This window comes from Oryx dammah, unplaced genomic scaffold, assembly GCF_014754425.2.
Source record: "Oryx dammah isolate SB20612 unplaced genomic scaffold, SCBI_Odam_1.1 HiC_scaffold_8, whole genome shotgun sequence".
Lineage (NCBI taxonomy): Eukaryota > Metazoa > Chordata > Mammalia > Artiodactyla > Bovidae > Oryx > Oryx dammah.
Window position 1 is genome coordinate 37,161,363 of NW_024070192.1, and position 20,115 is coordinate 37,181,477.

At 55.5% G+C, this 20,115-nt stretch overlaps 1 protein-coding gene across 1 annotated transcript in view; it reads right to left on the bottom strand.

Annotated features, from left to right (window-relative positions):
* Positions 1-20,115, bottom strand: part of SPNS2 (sphingolipid transporter 2) — a 37,689-nt gene extending 17,574 nt beyond the window's left edge. The window contains exons 1-2 of the mRNA XM_040243710.1: positions 19,602-20,115; positions 4,391-4,456 (exon numbers count right to left, since the gene is read on the bottom strand). Of these exons, the coding sequence (XP_040099644.1) occupies positions 4,391-4,456; positions 19,602-19,971 (436 nt within the window). The 5' untranslated portion in view covers positions 19,972-20,115. The remainder of the gene's footprint in view (positions 1-4,390; positions 4,457-19,601) is intronic.

Here is a 20,115-nt window from a genome sequence, read left to right on the forward strand (position 1 = left end):
CTCAGTCCCAAAGCAAAGGCGCCGTCTGGTTTCAGTCTGAGCTGGCCCTTCCTCTGTCCCTGCACCCCTGCCCCCGAATCCTAGCCCTTCCACGTGATGCCACAAACCCCAGCGCTGAGCTGCCTTCCCCCGCCATCCGCTCCCACACTCTGCCCCAGCGTGACCCTCCTGAGGCACATACCTTGCAGGGACCAGCCCTGCTCTGCTATCTTCTCTGGCTCCCCGCTGCCTCCAGACAAAACCCAGATGCTCCATACCATCAGACCACGCCTGCTGTCCCCAGTGGCTCACCTTAGCTCTCCCCACGACAAAATTCACACCAGAGCCAGCAACAGCACAGCCCTCATTCTCACTCCCTGCTCCCCTGAGTTGCATTTATGCCAGTGTCCTCAGATCCAGCTTCTCGTTCACTTATTTTCTCTTCAACTGGGTCTAGTCTACTTGTTAACTCATCTAATTATTTTTCATTTTATACTTATATTTTTCACTCCAGAATTTCAAATTTAGGGCTTTTAAACATCTCCTTATTCTTTTTTTTTTTTAAATAATGTGTTATTCCAGTCCTAAAAATTCTACTCTTTCTTTAGAGCTTTGAGTGTTCAACATACCGAACGTAAAGTCCTTTCAAATGAGTCTGTTCTAATTCTTTAGGAGCAGGTTTCCCCATTTTCGGAGCTGGTGGACTCTCTCCCACGAATGTGGGTTTCCCTGTGTGCTCTGTTTCATTTTGAATTTGGGTTTGTCTTCAGTGGGAGTTGTCACCTGTGTCCTGGGCAAGTCCTGGGTCATGACAGCTTCCCTAAGGAGCAGTGTGGAATTTATTTCTGCTGGGATTCCTGAAAACAGATGCTTGTCTGTGGAAGTGGGTAGAATTCCCAGGCCTGTACAAAGCACGAGCTAGACTCGGCTCCCTGCTAAAATGCTGAACCAAGGAAGCGATGTCTTTTCACAGATGGAAAAACTGTCCATCAGCCTGGGTAGATAGCTTGAAATCAGGGAAACCCCGGGCAGAAACTGAATCACCCATATATTGGTGATCAACTAAAAACACAGGGACCCAAATCTGCTCTGCACAATCTTCAAAGTAAAGAATACCCCCAAGTCTGGAAACTGGTCCAGATTAGTCATCCTTTGATGAATCTGGGTGATAGATCTATGGAAACCTGTTACATTATTCTATGATTTGTGTATATCTGAAAGTCTTTGTGATAAAAATGTTTACATTAAAAATACTGTAACAAGCTTCTAAGACATATGTTGGTCCCCACTTGGCTTTGGTACCAGCTCCCTCTCCTGTTTCTGAGTTCAACTCTTTGTTTCTATCACCTGGAAATGTCCCTGCTAGCTTTAGCTTTCAAACTCAGCTATGTCATTTAAATGTTTCCTGACATATTTTATCCAGCTGGGAAGGGGGAAACTCTGACAGATCACCAAGCTAACGAAGTCCTTTCCCCTGTGTGTGCATGCGCTCAGTCACGTCCTACTCTTTAAAGGCCCCACAGATTATAACCAGCCAGGCTCCTCTGTCTATGGGATTCTCCAGGCAAGAATACTGGAGTGGGTTGCCATCCCTCCTCCAGGGGATCTTCCCGACCCAGGGATCAAACCCAAGCCTCCTACGTCTCCTGCCTGGGCAGGCAGATTCTTTACCACTGTGCCACCTGGGAAGCCCTGCTTTCCCCTGAGCAAACTCCAATTCATCCTTCAAAGCCTCACTCAAATGTCCCCTCCTCGGGGAAGTCTTGACCTGCCACCAGACACAGCTAGGTCCACGCTCTCTGCTACAACCACCACCACCCCAGGCTCCCACAGTCTCCACTGGGTGGGGACTAAATATGTCTTCTGTTCCCATCAATACAAGGAATCTTCCTGCATGCAAGGACTGAGTCCGAGGCAGAGCCTAGCGCAGGGTCTGCTGAGCAGTAGGTTTAGCAAAAGCTGCCCGTTTAGGTATAGGCTATGGGGACTCTTGACTTCCCAAGACAGCAAGACTCAAGAGCTGTACTTCTGCTGTGGGCTTTCCCAGAGGCTGAGCTATGGCTGCTGCAGCTGAGGGGCCGGCTCAGAGCTGGCAGCAATACGCGAGGGGGCTGCCAAAAGTAGGCTCTTCCCAGACCAGCCTTCATGCTCTGGTCCCTAGGGGAAACAGCACGGGCAGGCCCAGGCCAAACTCTCTGCCCCTGCCCCCCAACCCTGTCTCCTGGCCGGGCAGCCCCTGGTGCCCACAAATAAGCAGGCAACCTAGCTCTCAGCCCTGGCCCTTTGATCTGGGCAAGCACCAACACCTGGCTGGCGCCCTCCACCTGGCTCCGACCTTATCAGTGCTTGGGGAAGAGACAGGTGCCTGGGGCCCAGGCCAATTAGATGATGTGCCTGGTAGCCCAATGAGTCACGTCCTGGTCCAGCCCACCTGGCTTCTTGGCTCAGTTGGCCAGAAGGGCAAGGACACTCTGGGGAGCCCTCCCAGCTGGTGCCCAGGGTGAGGGGTGGGATGAGGACCACAGGGCGAAAACTAGAGGGTCTTGGAGAGTACTGGAAATACTCACCGTGGCCCAGAGGCACTCACCCCAAGAATGTTGAGACGCCAGACACTCTGACGCCTGGGACAAGCCTCACCAATCCAGTGAGTGTCTGTGTCCCCTCCCAAGCCAAGAGGACCCCATACGCAGATGTCCCAATGCCAGGCCTGCTACTCTCTCACCATGAGACCTTAAGCAAGTCACTTCCCCTCTCTTGACCTCTATGCTTCCATCCTGAAAGTGAAGCCGACCAAAGGGAGCTTGGAGGAGGGCGAATCAAAGATGATGATGCTGTGGGTGGTCTGTCCACCTCCAGCCAGGTGACCAGGGATAAGTAGGGGCTGCCATGACTTCTCTCTTAACCAAGAAAGGCACAGCCCAGGGCATAACTGTGGCAAAGCCACGACCCTTGCAGCCCTCCCACCCTCTCCCTGGGTGGATGCCCTGGCCCTGACCTCCATCAATGGGGGGTTGAATGGAGGAGGCGGGAGCGGGGGAAGATCAGTCAGCAGCCTGGAAGGGGATGAAGCTTGGGCTGAGTCCCCAGTGACTCAGGGGTTCTGGAGGGAGGAGGATGGGCGATGAGGCTCCCTCCTGCCCTTCCCTCACAGCTTGGCAGCCTGCTCCCTCCCACAGTCCCATCGGGCTTGACCTCGGTCTCCCCCATCTCCCAGGCTGTAAGTGCTGGTCAGTGCATTGCCTGGAGCCCAGGAGGCTGGAGGAACCTGTCCCAGGCTCCAGGGCAGGATGACTTGCTCTGACCCAGCCAAAGGAGGCCAAGCAAGGGCAGGGAGGGGGCAAGGAGCCCACAGAGGGGCTTGGGAGGTGATGTCTGCAGAGGCAGGGGGGACCTGGATGCCCTTAGGAGAAGCTGGGCCCCACAGACTTGCCCCAGTCCCAGCTCTGTCCATTCTCACCTATTAGGACTGAACCCTGGAGCTATTCATCTGCCTTTTCTCTAAGCCCAGAAGACCCCACCTGGGAAGTGAGAAACGGAGCCTGGCTGAGTGGCTGTGGCTCAAGGAGGCCTGGCACTGGGCATGCTGGAATGCCACCCAGACAGGTCAGGCAGGTTCCTGGACGGAGCCAGCTCACTCCACCCCTGCTTCCCCAGAGAGCTCGGGAGGGGACGGGGTTCCCAGACTGGAATGCAGACCACAGACTTTCTCCCCCACATCTAACTGGGCCTCACAGCCCGAGGAAACCAGGGCCAAGGGAACCGGCCACACAGCAAGGTCAGGGCCGGGTCAGGACCAGCCCTAGGATGTAACATTGCTCCGAGTCTCTGCCCCGGCCTGGGGGTCCTGCTGAGGGCACGGCCAGCAGGGCCACAGCCTATGGGAGGGCCAGGAGCTCAGGTCCAACAGGGCCACTGAGCAGGTGCAAGGTTGACATGGACCCTGGAGGGAGGGGCAGAGAGGCTGGAATAACTGCATAATCACCTGCCAGCCTGCCCTGGCCCAGGGAGGATGGGCCCTGCCTCCCCATCAGTCCCAAGGCCAGGATCCCAGGCGAGAGGGGCAGAGAACCTCAGACCCAGGTCTCATCTGGGACCCAGGTTTCTCAGGCTTCTGCCCTAGGTCTGCAAACTGCTCCAAGGCTGACCAGCTAGAATTTCCTGCTTTGGCATCTGAGAGGTGATTCCCAGGTGCCTACATTCTTACCCACAGCCCTGAGGGCAGGTGCTGTTTGTTTTACAAGAATAGAATCAGAGGCTGGGAGAAGTGGTGCCTTATGTGAGTGACAAGGTAGGATGTTGGACACGAAGCTCACGTTCTTTTCAGCAAGTCAGGACCACGGAAGAGATGGGCAGGGAATCCCCACTGGGTAGAAAGCCAGGTGGGGGGACCAGGATGGGAGACGGGCCTCACCTGACTGCAGCAAACCGGCGCCTCGGTCCTTGACCCCAAAGTGTTGCTGGATATCCAGAAGAACACCTGGGAGGAGAAGACAGAGGGTGATTATTGGAGATGCCTGAGCCCAGGGCACCCACACCTCTCTGCCCCACCCAGGTGACCCTCAGCCTCTACCCAGTCATTCTCTTTCCACCCCTCCAGGCCCAGCCTGGCCCCAACTAGAGAACTCCACCCTGCCCAGTTTAGCCAGGCCACTGGGGGCCATGGAGGCCAAGCGTCCATCCTGCGGTGTTTAACCCTGCACTCAGCCAGTGTGGGGTCCGAGGAGCAGACAAGTGAGGCTCCTCCATGATCACTCAGCCCATCTAGGGCAACCAAACCTCCTACTGCCAGCCTGGGCCTCTTGCCCACCTGTGGCCCAGCCCCAGACTAGGTGCTGGAACCCCAAAGGTGGACCCTGCCCTCAGGGGAGACCCCGAAGCCCACAACCCAGAGAGTGGATAGGCAGCCTCTGAAAGCTGCAGGGAAAGCCCTCTGACCAAGGAGAGGGTAGTGAGAGCATGCAGGCAATGCTTATACCTGCTCACCTGCACGTGTGCACAAACACGTCCCCCCAGCTGGCCTCGGGAGTATAATAGGACCCCCAGTTTTCCAATGAGGAGCCAAGATGCAGAGGGAAGCAGGCGGGGCTCCAGGCCTGCTTTCTTGGGGGAATGGGGGCCCTTGAGGCCATGTCTGCCCTCCACCCAACTTCCAGCCACCTCTGCACTCCCACTAGGAGCGTCAGTGGGGTTGGTAACTAGGACAATTAGAAACGATTGACAGCTGTGGACGGACAGGGCCTTGGATGTATGGAGGCCAGCAACGTCCTGGGCCCCCTGACCTCACGTAGCCCTCTACCAGGGCTCCTGGGTAAGCACAACCCTCCGCCCCGACAGGCCCCAGGGCCTCTGCCTCAGCTTATCTCAGGACAACAGGAGGCCAGAGCCCCCTAACCACTGCACGTCTGTACTGGGAAGGAAGAGGGGAGACAGGAGACAGGGCCTCTCTCTGGAGCTCCCCACTCAGGGGACAGAGGAAGGGACCAGAGCCTGCCTTCTGGGAACTCCTAGAACAATTCAACACGATGATGCTGATGCCAGCATCTAAAATGATGGTGGTTCATACTGTCGTTTTGTTGTTGTTTAGTCGCTCAGTTCTGTCCGACACTGAGGCGCTATAGACTGTAGCCCACCTACAGGCTCCTCTGTCCATGGGATTCTCCAGGCAAGAAAACTGGAGTGGGTTTCCATTTCCTTCTCCAGTGGTTCATATTACTGAGCATTAAGTGCTTTATCAATTTAGCCCTCACACAACCCTGGATGGCTGGTACTATCATCCCATTGGATAGATGAGGAAACAGAGGCACAGAAGGTTAAGCCACAAGTTCAAAGTCACAGGGAAATGGTTGAAAGTGGAATCGCCAAACACAGAATGAAGATCCCGTCCAGTGGCCGGCACTGCAGAAGATGCCACTGTCCCCCAGACCCAAAACCCAGGGCTGGAATGCCCAGGGATTTCCTGTTCTAGCAGCCTGACAGTCAAGAGCAGCTGATCTCCTCCTTGTTAATACCCAGAGAGGATTCACCATAATTACCCATAATGAAGAGGCTGTGTGAGACCCAGCTAACGACTTAATAACCGGGGCGGGCTGCGATTTTACCTCGAAGGCAGAAACCAGGGGCCAATCCTGGGTCTGTGGATGGCAGAGCCATCAAGTGGGACCTCCGAGGCCTGAAGTTCCATCAGAGGCTATGGGTGGCATGGCTGAGTTCGGGGAGCCACCCACGCTCACCTCCTCACCTCACAGCCCATTCCCAGTCCTGAGCCCGTGCCTGTAGCTTTTTGATCTGATCACAGCCCTCTCTCACATAATCACTATCACCGGTGCCTCCCCTGGCTTCATCAGGCCATGGGGCTGTAGCTTCAGCCCTGCCAACATCACCCTCCAGCCTCACTTCTCAGGGCATCAACCCCTACCCCCTTGCTCTAGCCATCCCAATCTACCTATGGCCCCCCCTAACTAAACCTGCTGTCTCTTCTTACCCTGGTGCAATTTTGTTGACTGAATTAATTCTTGCCATTCCTTCAAAACTAGTTTAGATGCCTCCTCTTCTGGGAAGTCTTCCTTGATTTCTCCCCCTCCCCAAAGGGGGAGAGCACGTTGCCCCCACTCTCCCAAGTCCATCCTTGTTTTAGCGCTTGTCACACTAGGATCAATTTGTTCTACAGAGAAGACACAGGGACATGGATATGAACTCCTTGGACCCCCTGCGGCCAGGAGCAAAAAGCCCCTAGTTGCTGGTTCCTGCTGAGTTCCAGGCACTGTGTGCGACTCTACAAGGGGTAATTCTAGCCCTCCTACCCATGATGATCTAGAGTTATCATCCCCAGTTTACATATGAGGAAACCGAGGCGCCGGGAAATTATATAGCTTGTCAGACCGCACACAAGATGTCAGGGGCAAGGTCTGAAACCAGGTCTATTACCAAAAACCCAAGCTCATTCTTTTGTCCCATGGCTTCTGCATGGTTCGTTCTTGCCCACCCCACCTCCCCAGCCCAGGGCTGGGCCCACAGCCAACCCCCAGGGACTGTTTGTGGGGGAGAAGCTCAGACAGATGGACAGGTGCCTGCCTCCCCGCCACCCTCCACCCCAAATGGACCATGAGCCCCTTGAGAGCTGGGACCATAGCAAGTCATCTCTAGAACCCCGGACAGAGACTGTCACAATTTAGGCACTGGGCAAAAAGAAGGATGGGGAGAGCCAAGAGACAGTAGGAGAAGAAGGGGATATATATGACTGATGTACAGCGGAAACCAACACAACATTGTGAAGCAATTTTCTTCCAATTAGAAATATTAAAAAAAAGAGAGATGGTAGGAGGGTATCACTCCCTTAGGGTCCTGTACTGGGTCCCCACCCACAGCCCAGAGGAGGGCGTGGTTCTGCAGTAACCCCAGGCCCACTTTCTGGTAGGGAGCCCATATCAAACTGGTCACAATGAAGGCGGCACGTGTCCACAGCAAATCTAAACACTCTTGGACTTCCCTAGTGGTCCAGTGGTTGGGAGTCTGCCTGCCAATGCAGGGACATGGGTTTGATCCCTGATCTGGGAAGAGTCCACAAACCTCAGGGCAACTAAGCCTGTGCACCACATCTACTGAGCCCATATGCCACAAGTACTGAAGCCCTTGCACCTGAGAGCTCTGCAGCAAGAGAAGCCACTGCAATGAGAAGTCCGTGCACGACAACTAGAGAGTAGGCCCCACTGACGGCAACTAGAGAAAGCCCTCACGCAGCAATGAAGACCTAGCACAGCCCTAAATAAAGTTATTTTAAGAAACAAAACATTCTTGCTTCCTCCCCAAGGCACATCCCAGCCATCTGACTGGATGCACTTCCCTACCCATGACTTTAAGGTTCAGCATTTGCCTCCACTTCCAGGAAGGCTTCCTTGACTTCCTCCACTGCACAGAGTGCTTCATAAGGGGGAGGAATATTTCACCACATCCGGATGGGCATCCAGGGCCCCCGGGAACTCCTGAGCAGTCTAGACCCCAAGGCACAGGAAGCTTTGAATGCCCCTGTCCCAGCAGCCCCCTGCAATCCAGCCTTGGGTCCAAGGCCTGAATTTCCAGGCAAAAAGTCAGAGAACCGCCCCCCCCCACAGGGAACAGGGCCTCGGGCGGGCTGTAAGACTCCAGGTCAGGCCCTGCCCAAGCCTTTCTGGGTTGTTTTCCCTCTTCCAGGCCTGCAAAGGTCCACTGCCACAGGCGGGTGAGATCCCACTGGCCGCTGGCACGGGAAGCGTGTGTCACAGCAGTCCGGACGGTTGTCTCAGATTTTCCTCTGGGCTCCAGGCTGGCTTGGACCCACACAACCCCCCTCCCTTCTTCACCACAGCCTTATTTTTAGCCTCTTTCCTGGAGGCTGAGGTTTAGTGGGTCACAGGACGGGCCTCACGCCCAGGAGCAGCCTCCTACAGCTCAGACCCAGCCCATTCCACCAGCCCAGGGTGTGCAAGGTGGGGCTTCCATCCCACACACAGCTCCCCCCACCCATGGCCACAGCTCCCGATCCAGGCTGCTCCAGGCAGTCACCCCAAATCCACAGCCACGACTGTCCTCTGTCCACAGGGTCCTTGTCCCTGAGCCAAGAAAACACATTCTGGAGAAGCAGGAGCACCTGAATTTCTTACCCATTGACCCTAATTACACCTCTCAAACCTCCAAGGGGCTCGCCTCTTGTCCAAGGCCAGCTGCCCATTCTGCCTCCTGGGAGCTGGCCCTGGGTTAGCCACTGGCTTGCCTTGGGCTGTCAGCACCTCCCTCACTCCTGCCTCCTGCAGAGCCCACAAACGCACTCACCTCTCACTGATCCTGGTGGTAAAAACAGTCCTGCCTCCTCCCCACTCCAGTGGGTCTTTTTCTCTCCCTCCTTCACAGGGTGCCTCAGATGGTAAACAATCTATCTGCCTGCAATGCAGAATACCCAGGTTCGATCTCTGGGTGGGGAAGATCCCCTGGAGAAAGGAACGGCTATCCACTCCAGTATCCTTGCCTGCAGAATTCTATGGACAGAGGTGTCTGGTGGGCTACAGTCCATGGGGTCGCAAAGAGTTGGACACAACTGACTGACCAACACTTCACAGATGAAGTTCTTATTTTCTTTTTTTTTAAGTTCCCCAACCAGGGACTGAACTCAGACCACATTAGTGAAAGTGTTGAGTCCTAACCTCTAGACTGCCAGGGAATTTCCATAGCTAAAGTTCATAGAAGAATTTTCATCCCTCCCAACTCAATGTCCTCACCTCCATCCTCTATTGAAGCCAACCACCTCCTGGTGGCTCAGTCCCACAGGCTTTCTCATCCCTCAGCATCACAGTCACCTGGACCCCAACTCCACGACTCCACCACCTGGTCCACTCCCCAGGCCAGACACCTGGGAGTCGGCCATGACACCCCCTCACCTCCCATGAATGGGTCCCCAGGATTTTCTCTCTTTGTCTCCAACCGATCTTCTCCCTGGACTCCCTGCCTCTAGCCTCTCCCATTCACCCAGCACCCCTCAGGCAGCCTGATCACACAAGCACTTATCAGCTTCTTATTAAGTCCTGGGCCGGGGTTTCAGAGATCACAGACAGTCTCTGGACTCAAGGAGCTAAGGCTGTGGCCCAGCAGTTGCCAGCTCTGGCCAGGGCTCAGAGTCATCTAAGTTGTTGGTGGTCAGTTGCTCAGTCATGTCCAACTCCTCACGATTCCATAGACTGCAGCACACCAGGCTTCCCTGTCCTTCACTATCTCCTGGAGACCTAGGGGTCTTCAAAATACACAGCCCAGGACCCTTGTGCATAATACTACTGCTAACGACAACAGTAATATGGGTGTTAATGTGTCCGGAGGGCTCACTACATGCCAGACACTGTTCTGAGAGTGGAAGCAAATTATTAGCTCATTGAGCGTGGCTGCCGCACTAGGGTTTAGTGGTTTTGCATTACCACCCAAATTCAGCCCAGACTTCGTCTCGCATTTGAGGCCTCCATGCTCCAGATCTGCACAATCACCCTGTCTACAAGAAAGAGCCAGGAATCTATTAACACACTGTCCAGCTAACTGGAAACCACTAGCCTGGGTAGTCTGAACCCCTGTGGCTTGCACATCATGGTCCATAGGCCTCCAAAGCCTTGACACAGCCATGCCCTCTTCCTGGGCTGTTCATTTCCACCTGTTAATCTCCACCTCATCCAGGGCCCAGATCCAAGCTCATGTCTACCAAGGTTCTTCCACACCCCAGCTCCTTCCTTTGGGGCTCTTAGTGAAGAGATGCCTGTAAGCTTGAGGTACCCCCAGAGCTGGATGACTCATCCATCTGACTGGTCACAGATATTCACAGTGACTCCTCATCACTGCTGGCCCCTCAATCACCCCCAGAGGAGCCAGGTCCAGAACCCAACCTGCTGACATCACTGAGTCCTCCAAAAGGCTGTGGTGTAAGAGGAAATCCACACTGACGTCAGGAGCCCCCAGCTCAGACCAGCCTCAGATGCAAGGTTGGGACGTGATTCCAAGGTCTCTTTCTGCCTCATCATCCAGTGCAGTCCACCTTGCCTCTTTCAGAGTAGCAGGCAGCATAGCTGAACTCCTAGGCGCATGGGCTCTGGGTTCAGATCCTGACTTCTCCACCTTCCCTGCTATGTGATCTCAGGCAAGTAATTTAACTTCTCTGTGCCAGTATCCTCCTCTGTAACAAGGATTAATTTTTTTTAATTAATTTTTATTACAGTATACTTGATTTACAATATTGTGTTAGTTCTAAGTGATACCAAAGTGAATCAGTTATTTATTTATATATATATATATATATATATATATACACACACACACACACATATATCTCCACTCATTTTTAGATTATTTCCCCATATAGGTCATTATAGAGTATTGAATAGAGTTTTATATATACTAAAATCCCTTGGACGGAGGAGCCTGGTAGGCTGTAGTCCACGGGGTCGCACAGAGTCGGACACGACTGAAGCGACTTAGCAGCAGCAGCAGCAGAGTATAGAAGGCAGTGGCACCCCACTCCAGTACTCTTGCCTGGAAAATCCCATGGACGGAGGAGCCTGGAAGGCTGCAGTCCATGGGGTCGCTGAGGGTTGGACATGACTGAGCAATTTCACTTTCACTTTTCACTTTCATGCATTGGAGAAGGAAATGGCAACCCACTCCAGTGTTCTTGCCTGAAGAATCCCAGGGATGGGGGAGCCTGGTGGGCTGCCATTTATGGGGTCGCACAGAGTCGGAACGACTGAAGTGACTTAGCAGCAGCAGCAGCAGAGTATACATGTCAATCCCAATCTCCAAATTTATCCCTCCCCTTGCCTTTCCCCCTTGGTAACAAACCATAAGTTTGTTTTCTATATCTGTAACTCTATTTTGTAAATAAGTTCATTTGTACCATTTGTTTTAGTTTCCACATATAAGCGATATCATATGATAGTTGTCTTTCTCTGTCTGATGCGCTTCACTCAGCATAACAATCTTTAGGCCCATCCATGTCGCTGCAAATGGTATTGTTTTGTTCTTTTCTGTGGCTGAGTAATATTCATATATATATATGTATATCTATATACCAAACAAGAATAAATTTTAACATCTGCTTTATATAGTTGTTGTGAAGTTTAAATGGGTTAATCCTGTAAAACGCTTGGAACAGTGCCTGGCACATAGTAGGTAATCAATAAGTGTTATAGGCCTTATAAACCTGATCACAGATCATTAACTCATGGGGCAAGAGCCCCGCCCTGTGATGAGTCTCTGGAGAATGGGAACCCCCACCTCAGTGTTCTTTTCTCCAAAATGGGGGCAGATGGCGGGTGCCGCCTGCCATTGGCTGGTCCCTCTCAGAGGGACCCTGGTCCCCTTTGGAAGCCTCACAGCTGGCTCAGTCTGGAAGTCTCACCCCTGCTACCATACTGGGCCGTAGCTCCCGCCCCGGTAATTATAGGGGCCTGAGGGCCTGGCTCTGCTGACCTGGCTCTGAATGGCTCAGGCTAAGAAACCACAGCCTGGCCCCACCAGCACCCACCCCCTCCTTCCTGAGCCTAAAGGGACTGACCAAGGCAGCTCCTCAGCCAGGGACCCGGCTGTCAAGCACACTCACTTCTACCTGCCCCCAGAGTGTCCACAGGGCAAGATCCTCCCCCGATCCCCCAGGGACAAGCTGAGTGACCTCCGGGAGCATCTGGCCTCTCTTCTGGGGCCCAGGTTGCCCATCTGAGAGTGACCCAGAATCCCTAGACATCTCTGCTGTGTCCATCCTAAATCTTAATCGAGTTTGTTCTATATACACCCTCCCTCCTACCCCCCAAGTCTGCCTACAAATCTGGATCATCAGTGTCAGGACAGGCTAGTGGTCATCTCTGCAGGGACCGTGAGGATGGGACCCCAGCCTCACAGTCTCAGCCTCTCCCTAGAAGACCTAGACTCCATACTTGGCCCCTTAAAGAGCACCCATAGCACCCCTCCCTACCCAGAGCCCTGCCTGCAGACCCTGCCAGCCTGAGGAGAGCAGAGAGCCTTCCCCCAACACCCTACCCCATCCCCTACTCCCCACCAAGCCTCTCTGCCCAGAGTGGGCGGAGACAGGCAGCTGGGCCTCTGGCCTGTGGTTCTGGTCTATCATTTGGGGCCGGCTTTCCTGGAACCGGACTCAGCCTTAGCAATTTGGGGGCTTTGCAGGGCCACTCCTTTCCCATCTCAGCCTCTCCGGCCCTGTTCTGGCTCAAGGACTCCCAAGACCACCAGGGGCCGGGGACAAGGTGGTCACACCCTTATCGTGACCCATAGAGGGTGTGGCCTGTGTGGACACAGACCCAGGATAAGGCCAAGAAGGTATGGGGGAGAGAGGGTGGGGAGAGATAAGAGACCTCGGAACGGCATGGCTCAAGCCCACGAACCCTCAGCCATCTCCCTGTACGCTGTGCGAGCGGGCTAAGGTTGACCGGCGACGCCCACTCCCACTTCTCAGATGGAAAATTGAGATTCAGAAGATGAAGGAAACAGGCCACAGAAGACCAGGCGGGAGGTAGGCTGAGCTGGCCTCCAAGCTCCCCGATCTGGCCTGTGCTCCCCATTTCACCCCCAAAAACACCAGAAAAGAGGCTGCAGCCAGCCCCCTCTCAACATCCACACCAGCCACTCTCACCTGGGTGCTCCAAACAGTGCGTGACTAAGTAACAACATCCCACCCCAGGCACAGTTTATAAAGCATAACTGTGCTCCTTGCAGTCAAAGATCCCATTTGGCAAGTCCATGCTGGGCAGGGAAGGGATCATAAAGACTCCACGACGGAGGGGTGGGGGAGAGGAGAAGACCCCAGCAAGGTCACCACGGAGGCAGAGAACTGAGGGCAAGGCAGGAGATGGGGCCCGCACCGCTAACCTCCAAACTCTGGCTAGTGCATCATTCTTGCTTCTTTCTCACTCTAAAAGAAATGCTTCTGCCCTCAGCCACATCTTCATCTAGGGCTCCTTCCACCAACCTCTCAACCACCAAGAGAGGGCCAGGACCAGAGAGGACCAGCGTCCTGCTTCATCCCACCTGGCAGTGTGACCTGGGACCAGCCTTGCACCTCCAGTGCCCCACCTTCAGAAGAGGCAGAACCACCCCAGTGCCCTCCTGCATGTACAGGAGCCATTCTGCCCAGCACGGAGCCAGGGAGCCCACTGTCAGGTCTGCGGGCAGGGCAGACAGGGACCACACTGACCACTGCCCCCACTTCCTTCCTGGAGACACGAGGCTTGTAGCTCATTGTGAGCCCTGGTCAGCACAAAAGGGCAGCACCGGCCACCACAAGAGAAGCCCCAGCCTCGGCCACAGGGGCCTATCCTGGTCCAGGGTCATCCAAACCTACCGGTGCCCCTTCAGCCCGGAAGGATGGGCTTTGGGGTCAGGCCAGGCTGGGGCAACTCAATTCTGTCACGTAGTCGGCCAACAAGCGCCAAGCCTATGCCCATCCCTCACATGTACTGGGGTCACAGAGGTGACCAGGCTCAGCAGTCCTTGAGGCTGGAGGGAAACAGCTAGCCTATAACAGGGGTAGGTGCCATGGTGGATGTGGGACAGAGTGGAGGGGACATAGGGAAGACTTCCAGGAAGGAGGGCAGAGGCACCACTGAGGCCCGTAAGCAAAAACTAAGTTTGGCCCCTGCAGCAACAGGGAAACAGACCTGGCTATCTTGGGAAAGGGAGATATTGGCAAAGCTGAAGTCTAGCAGGTGAGAGTCCCTGAGACCAAGTCACGTGCTCCATAGTACCCTTGGGAGCAAGACCCTGACCACAGAAAAAGAGGAACAAAATCTTCTACTGTGTATTCAAGGCTCAGAGAAGGTCAGGATCTGCCTCAGGTCACACAGCAACTCTGACAAAGCCAGGAGCAGCCCAGGAGATCGTCAGGGCCCATGGGGAGCCCAGCCCCATGGGCCTGGGGATCAAGACAGTGTCTTCTTTGCCTCCTGTGCTCTCAACCTCATCTACCCTCAGGATTTCGGGTCCCCACACCCAGGGCTTCCCTGTGGCTCAGACGGTAAAGCACCTGCCTGCAATGCAGGAGACCTGGGTTCAATCCCTGGGTCGGGAAGATCCCCTGGAGAAGGAAATGGCAACCCACTCCCGTACTCTTGCCTGGAAAATTCCACGGACAGAGGAGCCTGGTAGACTACAGTCCACGGGATCACAAAGGGTCGAACACGACCGAGCAACTTCACTTCACACCCAGGCAGGAACAAAAGCCACTTCCTGTCAGGGAAGGGACACGAAACTCCTCTCTGAGCAGCTCTGGCCCCGCAACCTCCCTCTCAGCCCAGACTATACTCTGCAGCCTTCCTGCCCCATTCACAAAGGGGAAACAAAGGCACAGGCTGGGCTGGTCACTGGCCCTGAGTTCCAAAACCAAGGTAGTAAGTTTCAAGGCACTTCTCGAACAGGAAAATGGCACAAAGGAGGTGCCAACAGATCCAACCGGAAAGTGCCTAAGGAGGAAAAAGGAGCTTGAAAATGGGCTGCTAGTGGTTAGTCACTGGGGTGCTGACATTCCAGGCCGGCCCAGCAGTGCACCTGGACACTGACCTATCAGACAGCCATTCTGGAATGCGGCCCTGGGACACCCCGCCCTGCAGACCTGACGTAGTGCTGACTTGGTGGTGACCAAGGCAGGGCCCACTCAAGGGGTCAAACAAAGCCACCTGAGGGGGCAGGGCAGGAGTGGTATTGATAATCCTTATCCACAGAGAGAGCCACGGAGCATGGGGACTGACCTGGCTTCTACACACTTAGGTGACACTGCAGAAGGCCTGGAGCCCCCGTTCCCCTAAGTGTTAGCTCTGGACAGATTCAACCAAGCCGACAAAAAAAAAAAAAAAGAAAAAGAACCAAGAGCCCATGCTTGGCGGCCCTTCCTGCACCCAGCTCAGGTGTTTGGGGAAGCCCCCAGTCCCTGCCAGGCCTGCATTCCAGGCTGGGTCCCTGTACTCCTCTCTCCTTCTGGGTTTGTGTTAGTGAGCAGTTGCCATGGATACCAGTCTCAGCTTCTTTGGCAGAAAAGACTCCCCCAGGGCAGGGCTCTGCCTCTCCTCCTCACCAGCCCCTGCTCCACCCGATTTCAAGTGCCTGGTGTGCCAAGGGGCTGGATCAAAGGGAAGGAAACTGGGTCTCAGGAAGGGAACAGGTGCCCCCAGAGAAGTTAGGGGAGAATCTCAGCTCTCAAATAGTCATTCAGCAACCATGAACAGGGCCATGCCAACTCCTTCTTGCTGGGCCTGGTTCCAGGGAAAGAATGCTGCCTCCTACATCCTCAGCTCTGCTTCTCTTCTACAGATGGAAGAATGGAAGCCCGGGGGCACGGGCTTCTCAGGCACCATGGTGCTGCCTGGTAAGGTGAGACTCAGGACCCTCAAATGAGAGGCTCCACCCCTTCTCCTGACCTGGCAGCCACAAGTGGGCTCAGAATGGAGAGTGAGTGGCTGCCAGGCTGACAGGGGCCTTGGGAGTGGGAGCCGTGTGCCCTAGGGGAGCTCAAACTGCTGCTGTTAAACTAAGCTGAAATTCATCTGCCCGGAGGGCTTCCGCTCTGGCCAGCGGAGTGTCCAGTTTTCCAGGTCAGAAGCAGGGGGGCATGCTCTGTCCTGCCCTGGAGAGAAGACCACACTGGAGGGTTCTGATCCTGCTCCGCCCTACCATGTGACCTTGGATAAATGCCAGCTCTCTCCCAGCATCTGCGTCCCCATCCACCCAGGGAGGTGGAAGGCAGGGTTAAGAGGTGGTTTCTGGGCTACTTCAGTTCCATCCAGCTGAAGCAACGCTCAGTAAGAAAAGCCAGAGTGGGAACCTGGCCCTTCTCACCTGCTTCTGAGGCCTGCTGCCCTCAGGGGGTTCTCATGGGGAGGAGGAGAAAGAGGAGAGGCCGTAATTAGCTTGATCACCCTGTGGCAGTGGCGCTGGGAACGCTAGGATGGAGGCAGAACCTACCGGAGTTCCCAGGATGGAGAACAGCCCTGCCGAAGAAGCGGGGGATTTGCCAAGGAATCCTAAAAGGAACTGTGAGAAAGTGAGAAATAGGAGGGCACAATGATTGGGCCACAGCTTGGGCAGAGCCATGGAAGAGCAAGGAAAAGTGAAGATCTCCTAGGAGTCTGGCCTTGTCCCTGGCATAAGAGACATTCCCAGTTACACCACAACCCTGGGTGGTAGAGGGGAGGAAGTGATCACCTGGAAGGCCCAGGCGACATCCTCAAGGTCACACGGCTGGGAATTTGAAGAGCCTGGACATGAACTCTGGCATCAAAGACTCTAGACCTTCATTACCCATCGTGGTGGCCCCAACTACTGTGACTATTGGGAACCCGAAATACAGCTAGTCTAAACTGACATGTGCTATAAATGCGAAACACACTGGGTTTTGAAACTCAGCATGAAAAGTAGGCAAACTATCCCATCAGGAGCGTCTATGTTGATGATGTTGGATACAGTGAGTGGAATAAAATGTTGTTCATTCATTTCATCTATTCTTTTTACTTTTTTAAATGTGGCTCCTAGAACATGTTAAATTATATTCGTGGTTTGCCTTATATTTCTTTTGGACCAAGCTGGTCTATACCATGAAAACAGAAATGCACAGGATGGATTGAAAGGAAGAGTGTGGGAAATCTCCCCCCCACCTTTTTTTTTTTTGATGGGGGAGCCAGGGCCAGATGGTGAGGTTCTCAGGGATCAGGTGGGTGCAAATATCCAAGATGATTGAGCCATGGACTATCAGCATTGCCTCATCTGTCCCAGCTGGACAGTCAGCAACAGGTGGACTGAAGCCTGAGATGACCATTCCCCTGCGATCCCCCCAAACCGCCCCCCGCCTCCCAAGACACATCAAGCCATAGTAGTTGCCATAGAGACAGTAAATCTTCCTGAAAACTGAACTTGGCAACAAGGGGGTGGTGGTAGGAGAATCAACAGTAAAGAGAGAGGGAGGGAGCCAGGCTTATCCGGAGAGGAAATCTGTGTGTGCTGTGTGCTGGGGGCGGGGTGGAGCAGGAGCTCCCGGCCCTCCCTGGCGGGACAGAAGGGGGATACATAGCTCAGGCAGTGTTTGCACAGAGCTTTCAGGACCTTCCTCCCTACTGCTCTACCCCCTGTTACCAATTTACCAAAAATTTCCTATCTTATTCTCCCATTCTGACTCTAGGACCCCTGTGGGGGTGGGGGCAGATAAGTACCAGCCCTCCTTGATCCCACTCTCCCACCTCAGCCACTAAGCAGAGTTGGTTTCCCTAAGAATGTCAGAGTGTGGGTCGGTGGGGCGGGGGGTTGGGGGGGGTCTGGGGCCTGAAAAGACAAGTTGGTGTGACAGAGCCAGAAGCAGGCCATTCATTGCCCAGCTGAGAGGGTGGGAACCAAGTAGATGGATTTAGATGGAACGCCAGTTTTGTCGTGCCCTCTCTGAGCCATTGTGGACAAAGGCCTTGGTTGGCTCGTCTGTGGACAGAAGTTGATGTTGCACTACTCGCAGGTCCGCCCCCCGCCCCCCACCCATGTTCTCTGACTTCTCCCCTCTTTTGGGTGGCACCTAGGCTCCCAGGTCCCAGACAGAATGGCACATGCATGAGATGGGCTGGTGTGCTTGGATGGTGCTGACTACTCCAGCTCACCAGACCAAAGTAAGAGTCCCCTGGGGACAGCTCGCCCCAGAAACTTGTGCCAGGGGTACCCCCTTTCAACTTCCCCCAGAGAGGAACAGAGAGATAAAAGATTTTGAAAGTGGGAGTCGGGGAAAGCAGAAGCCTCTGCTCTCCCAGCAGAGTTCTCCCTTCCACTTGACACAAAACCCCATTCAACAGACAGGGAGACTGAGTCCCGGGCAGGGGGGCCCAGGTGGCGTCATGCTTTATGGTTTAGGCCAGGAGGTGCCCCTCGTCATGGGCACAAAGTTCTCTGTAGAGTCTGTCCAAAATTTCTCCCTGGTTTTTTTTTTTTTTTTTTCATTTTTGTAGTTGCAGATTTTACTAAGCTGTGGTTAGGCAGGTTCTGGGGCCAGCGGGCCAGGAGGTCAGGGATTCAGTCACTAGTCTCTCTCCTATGGCAGAGAACCCCCACATGCAAGTCTGGCCCAAGTCCTTTTCTCTTAAGGCTGCACCATTCCCACCCAGGAGCAGCTCAATTTAGGGAAAAGTCCTTGCTCACAGACCCCTGAGAACTGGGGGAGGGGAGCCAGCAGACTAGAATTCCCAGAAGGCTCTTTCATCCCCAGAGGGTCTGAGGATCAACCACCTCAGAACCGGGAAGAGACCTAAACACCAGCTAAGACCGGCCCAAGGTCACACACCAAGCACAGAGGAGCAGATTCCGGGCGAGAACTCAGTTGTTCTATCCACCCCTACCCCCTCCCTGAGGAGGCTGGCTCCCGGAGACGCTCACAGAGGACTAGGCAGTCCCTCTCCTGCCCCAGTGGCCTGCGCCCTACCCCAGGCCCCAAGCGACAGAGAAGAGGGGGAAGAGTCTTCAGGCCTCTAGCCAGGGCCAGCTGCAAACCGCATCCTGGGTCCCCAGGCGCCGCGGACCCGCCCCGCCCCTCCCTCCACTCCCCGCAGCCCCAAGCCTTTGTCAGCCACGCGCTCACACGCTCACACACACATCCGCGCCGCCCGCGAGCACACACTTGGTCTCCTCTGGCGCACACCCGCAAGGGGCGCGCGCACTCGCGGCACGCACGTAGGGGAGTGGAGGCGGCGGAGGAAGGAAGGAACTGACCGGCTACCGACGGACAGCCAGCCTGGGCTGGGGGAAGGGGAGGAGAGGCCCAGGAACCTGAGGCTGGGGCGGGAGGGGTCGCGAAGGCCAGAACGCAGAGAGACGCAAAGGAGACTCTCGGAGAAGAGGACAACGGATGGGACGTCAAGGGCTGGCGAGGACGCGCGGGCTACTCCAGGGGTGGGGACTCCCCTTACCCCTGGCCCGGGGGGTGCGGAGGCGGTCCCAGGATTGGACCAGTAGGTCTTGGGGGCATCACTTGCCCAGTGGTACCTGAGGCGAAGGCCCTTAGGGACCCCATGAAAGGCTTGGATATAGGGGGCCTGCCCCGGGGTACCTCCAGGCATAGGGTCCTGGTTCTCGGACTGGGTGGGGCACTCGCTCACCTGCTACGGTGTACCTGTCCAGGTAGTTGAGCACGTTGCCCAAGCTGAGGATGGCGGCGGCTGCCCCCCGCCCGCGGCCCAAGCTGGCTGGTTTGGGCTGCTGCGCGCCCGGGCCCTTGACAGCCGCTGCGCAGCCGGGAGTGCTGGGGGTGCTGGGGGGTCCGGAAGGGGCCCGTCTCACGCTGCCCGACAGCGTCTGCACCTCATCGTCGGCGGTCGCGACTCCAGCAGCGCCCGCTGCCCCCGCCCCGCAGCAACCGCCACCGCCGGCCCCTCGCTGCGCCCCCCGGCGCCGGCGCCGCCGCTCCGCGTCCGCCTCCTCCTCCTCCGCGCCGCCCGCCGCCGCCGAGGCGCATTCCAGGCACATCATGCCGGCCGGGATCGGGGCGGCGGGGGGCGCGGGGGGCGCGGGGCCCAGCTTGGGCCCACTCAGTGCGTGTGTGCGCCGAGGAGCCCCCGCTGCACCATCCCGGCCGGGCCCCGTCGGCTCCTGCGCTCCGGCCCCGGCTGCAGC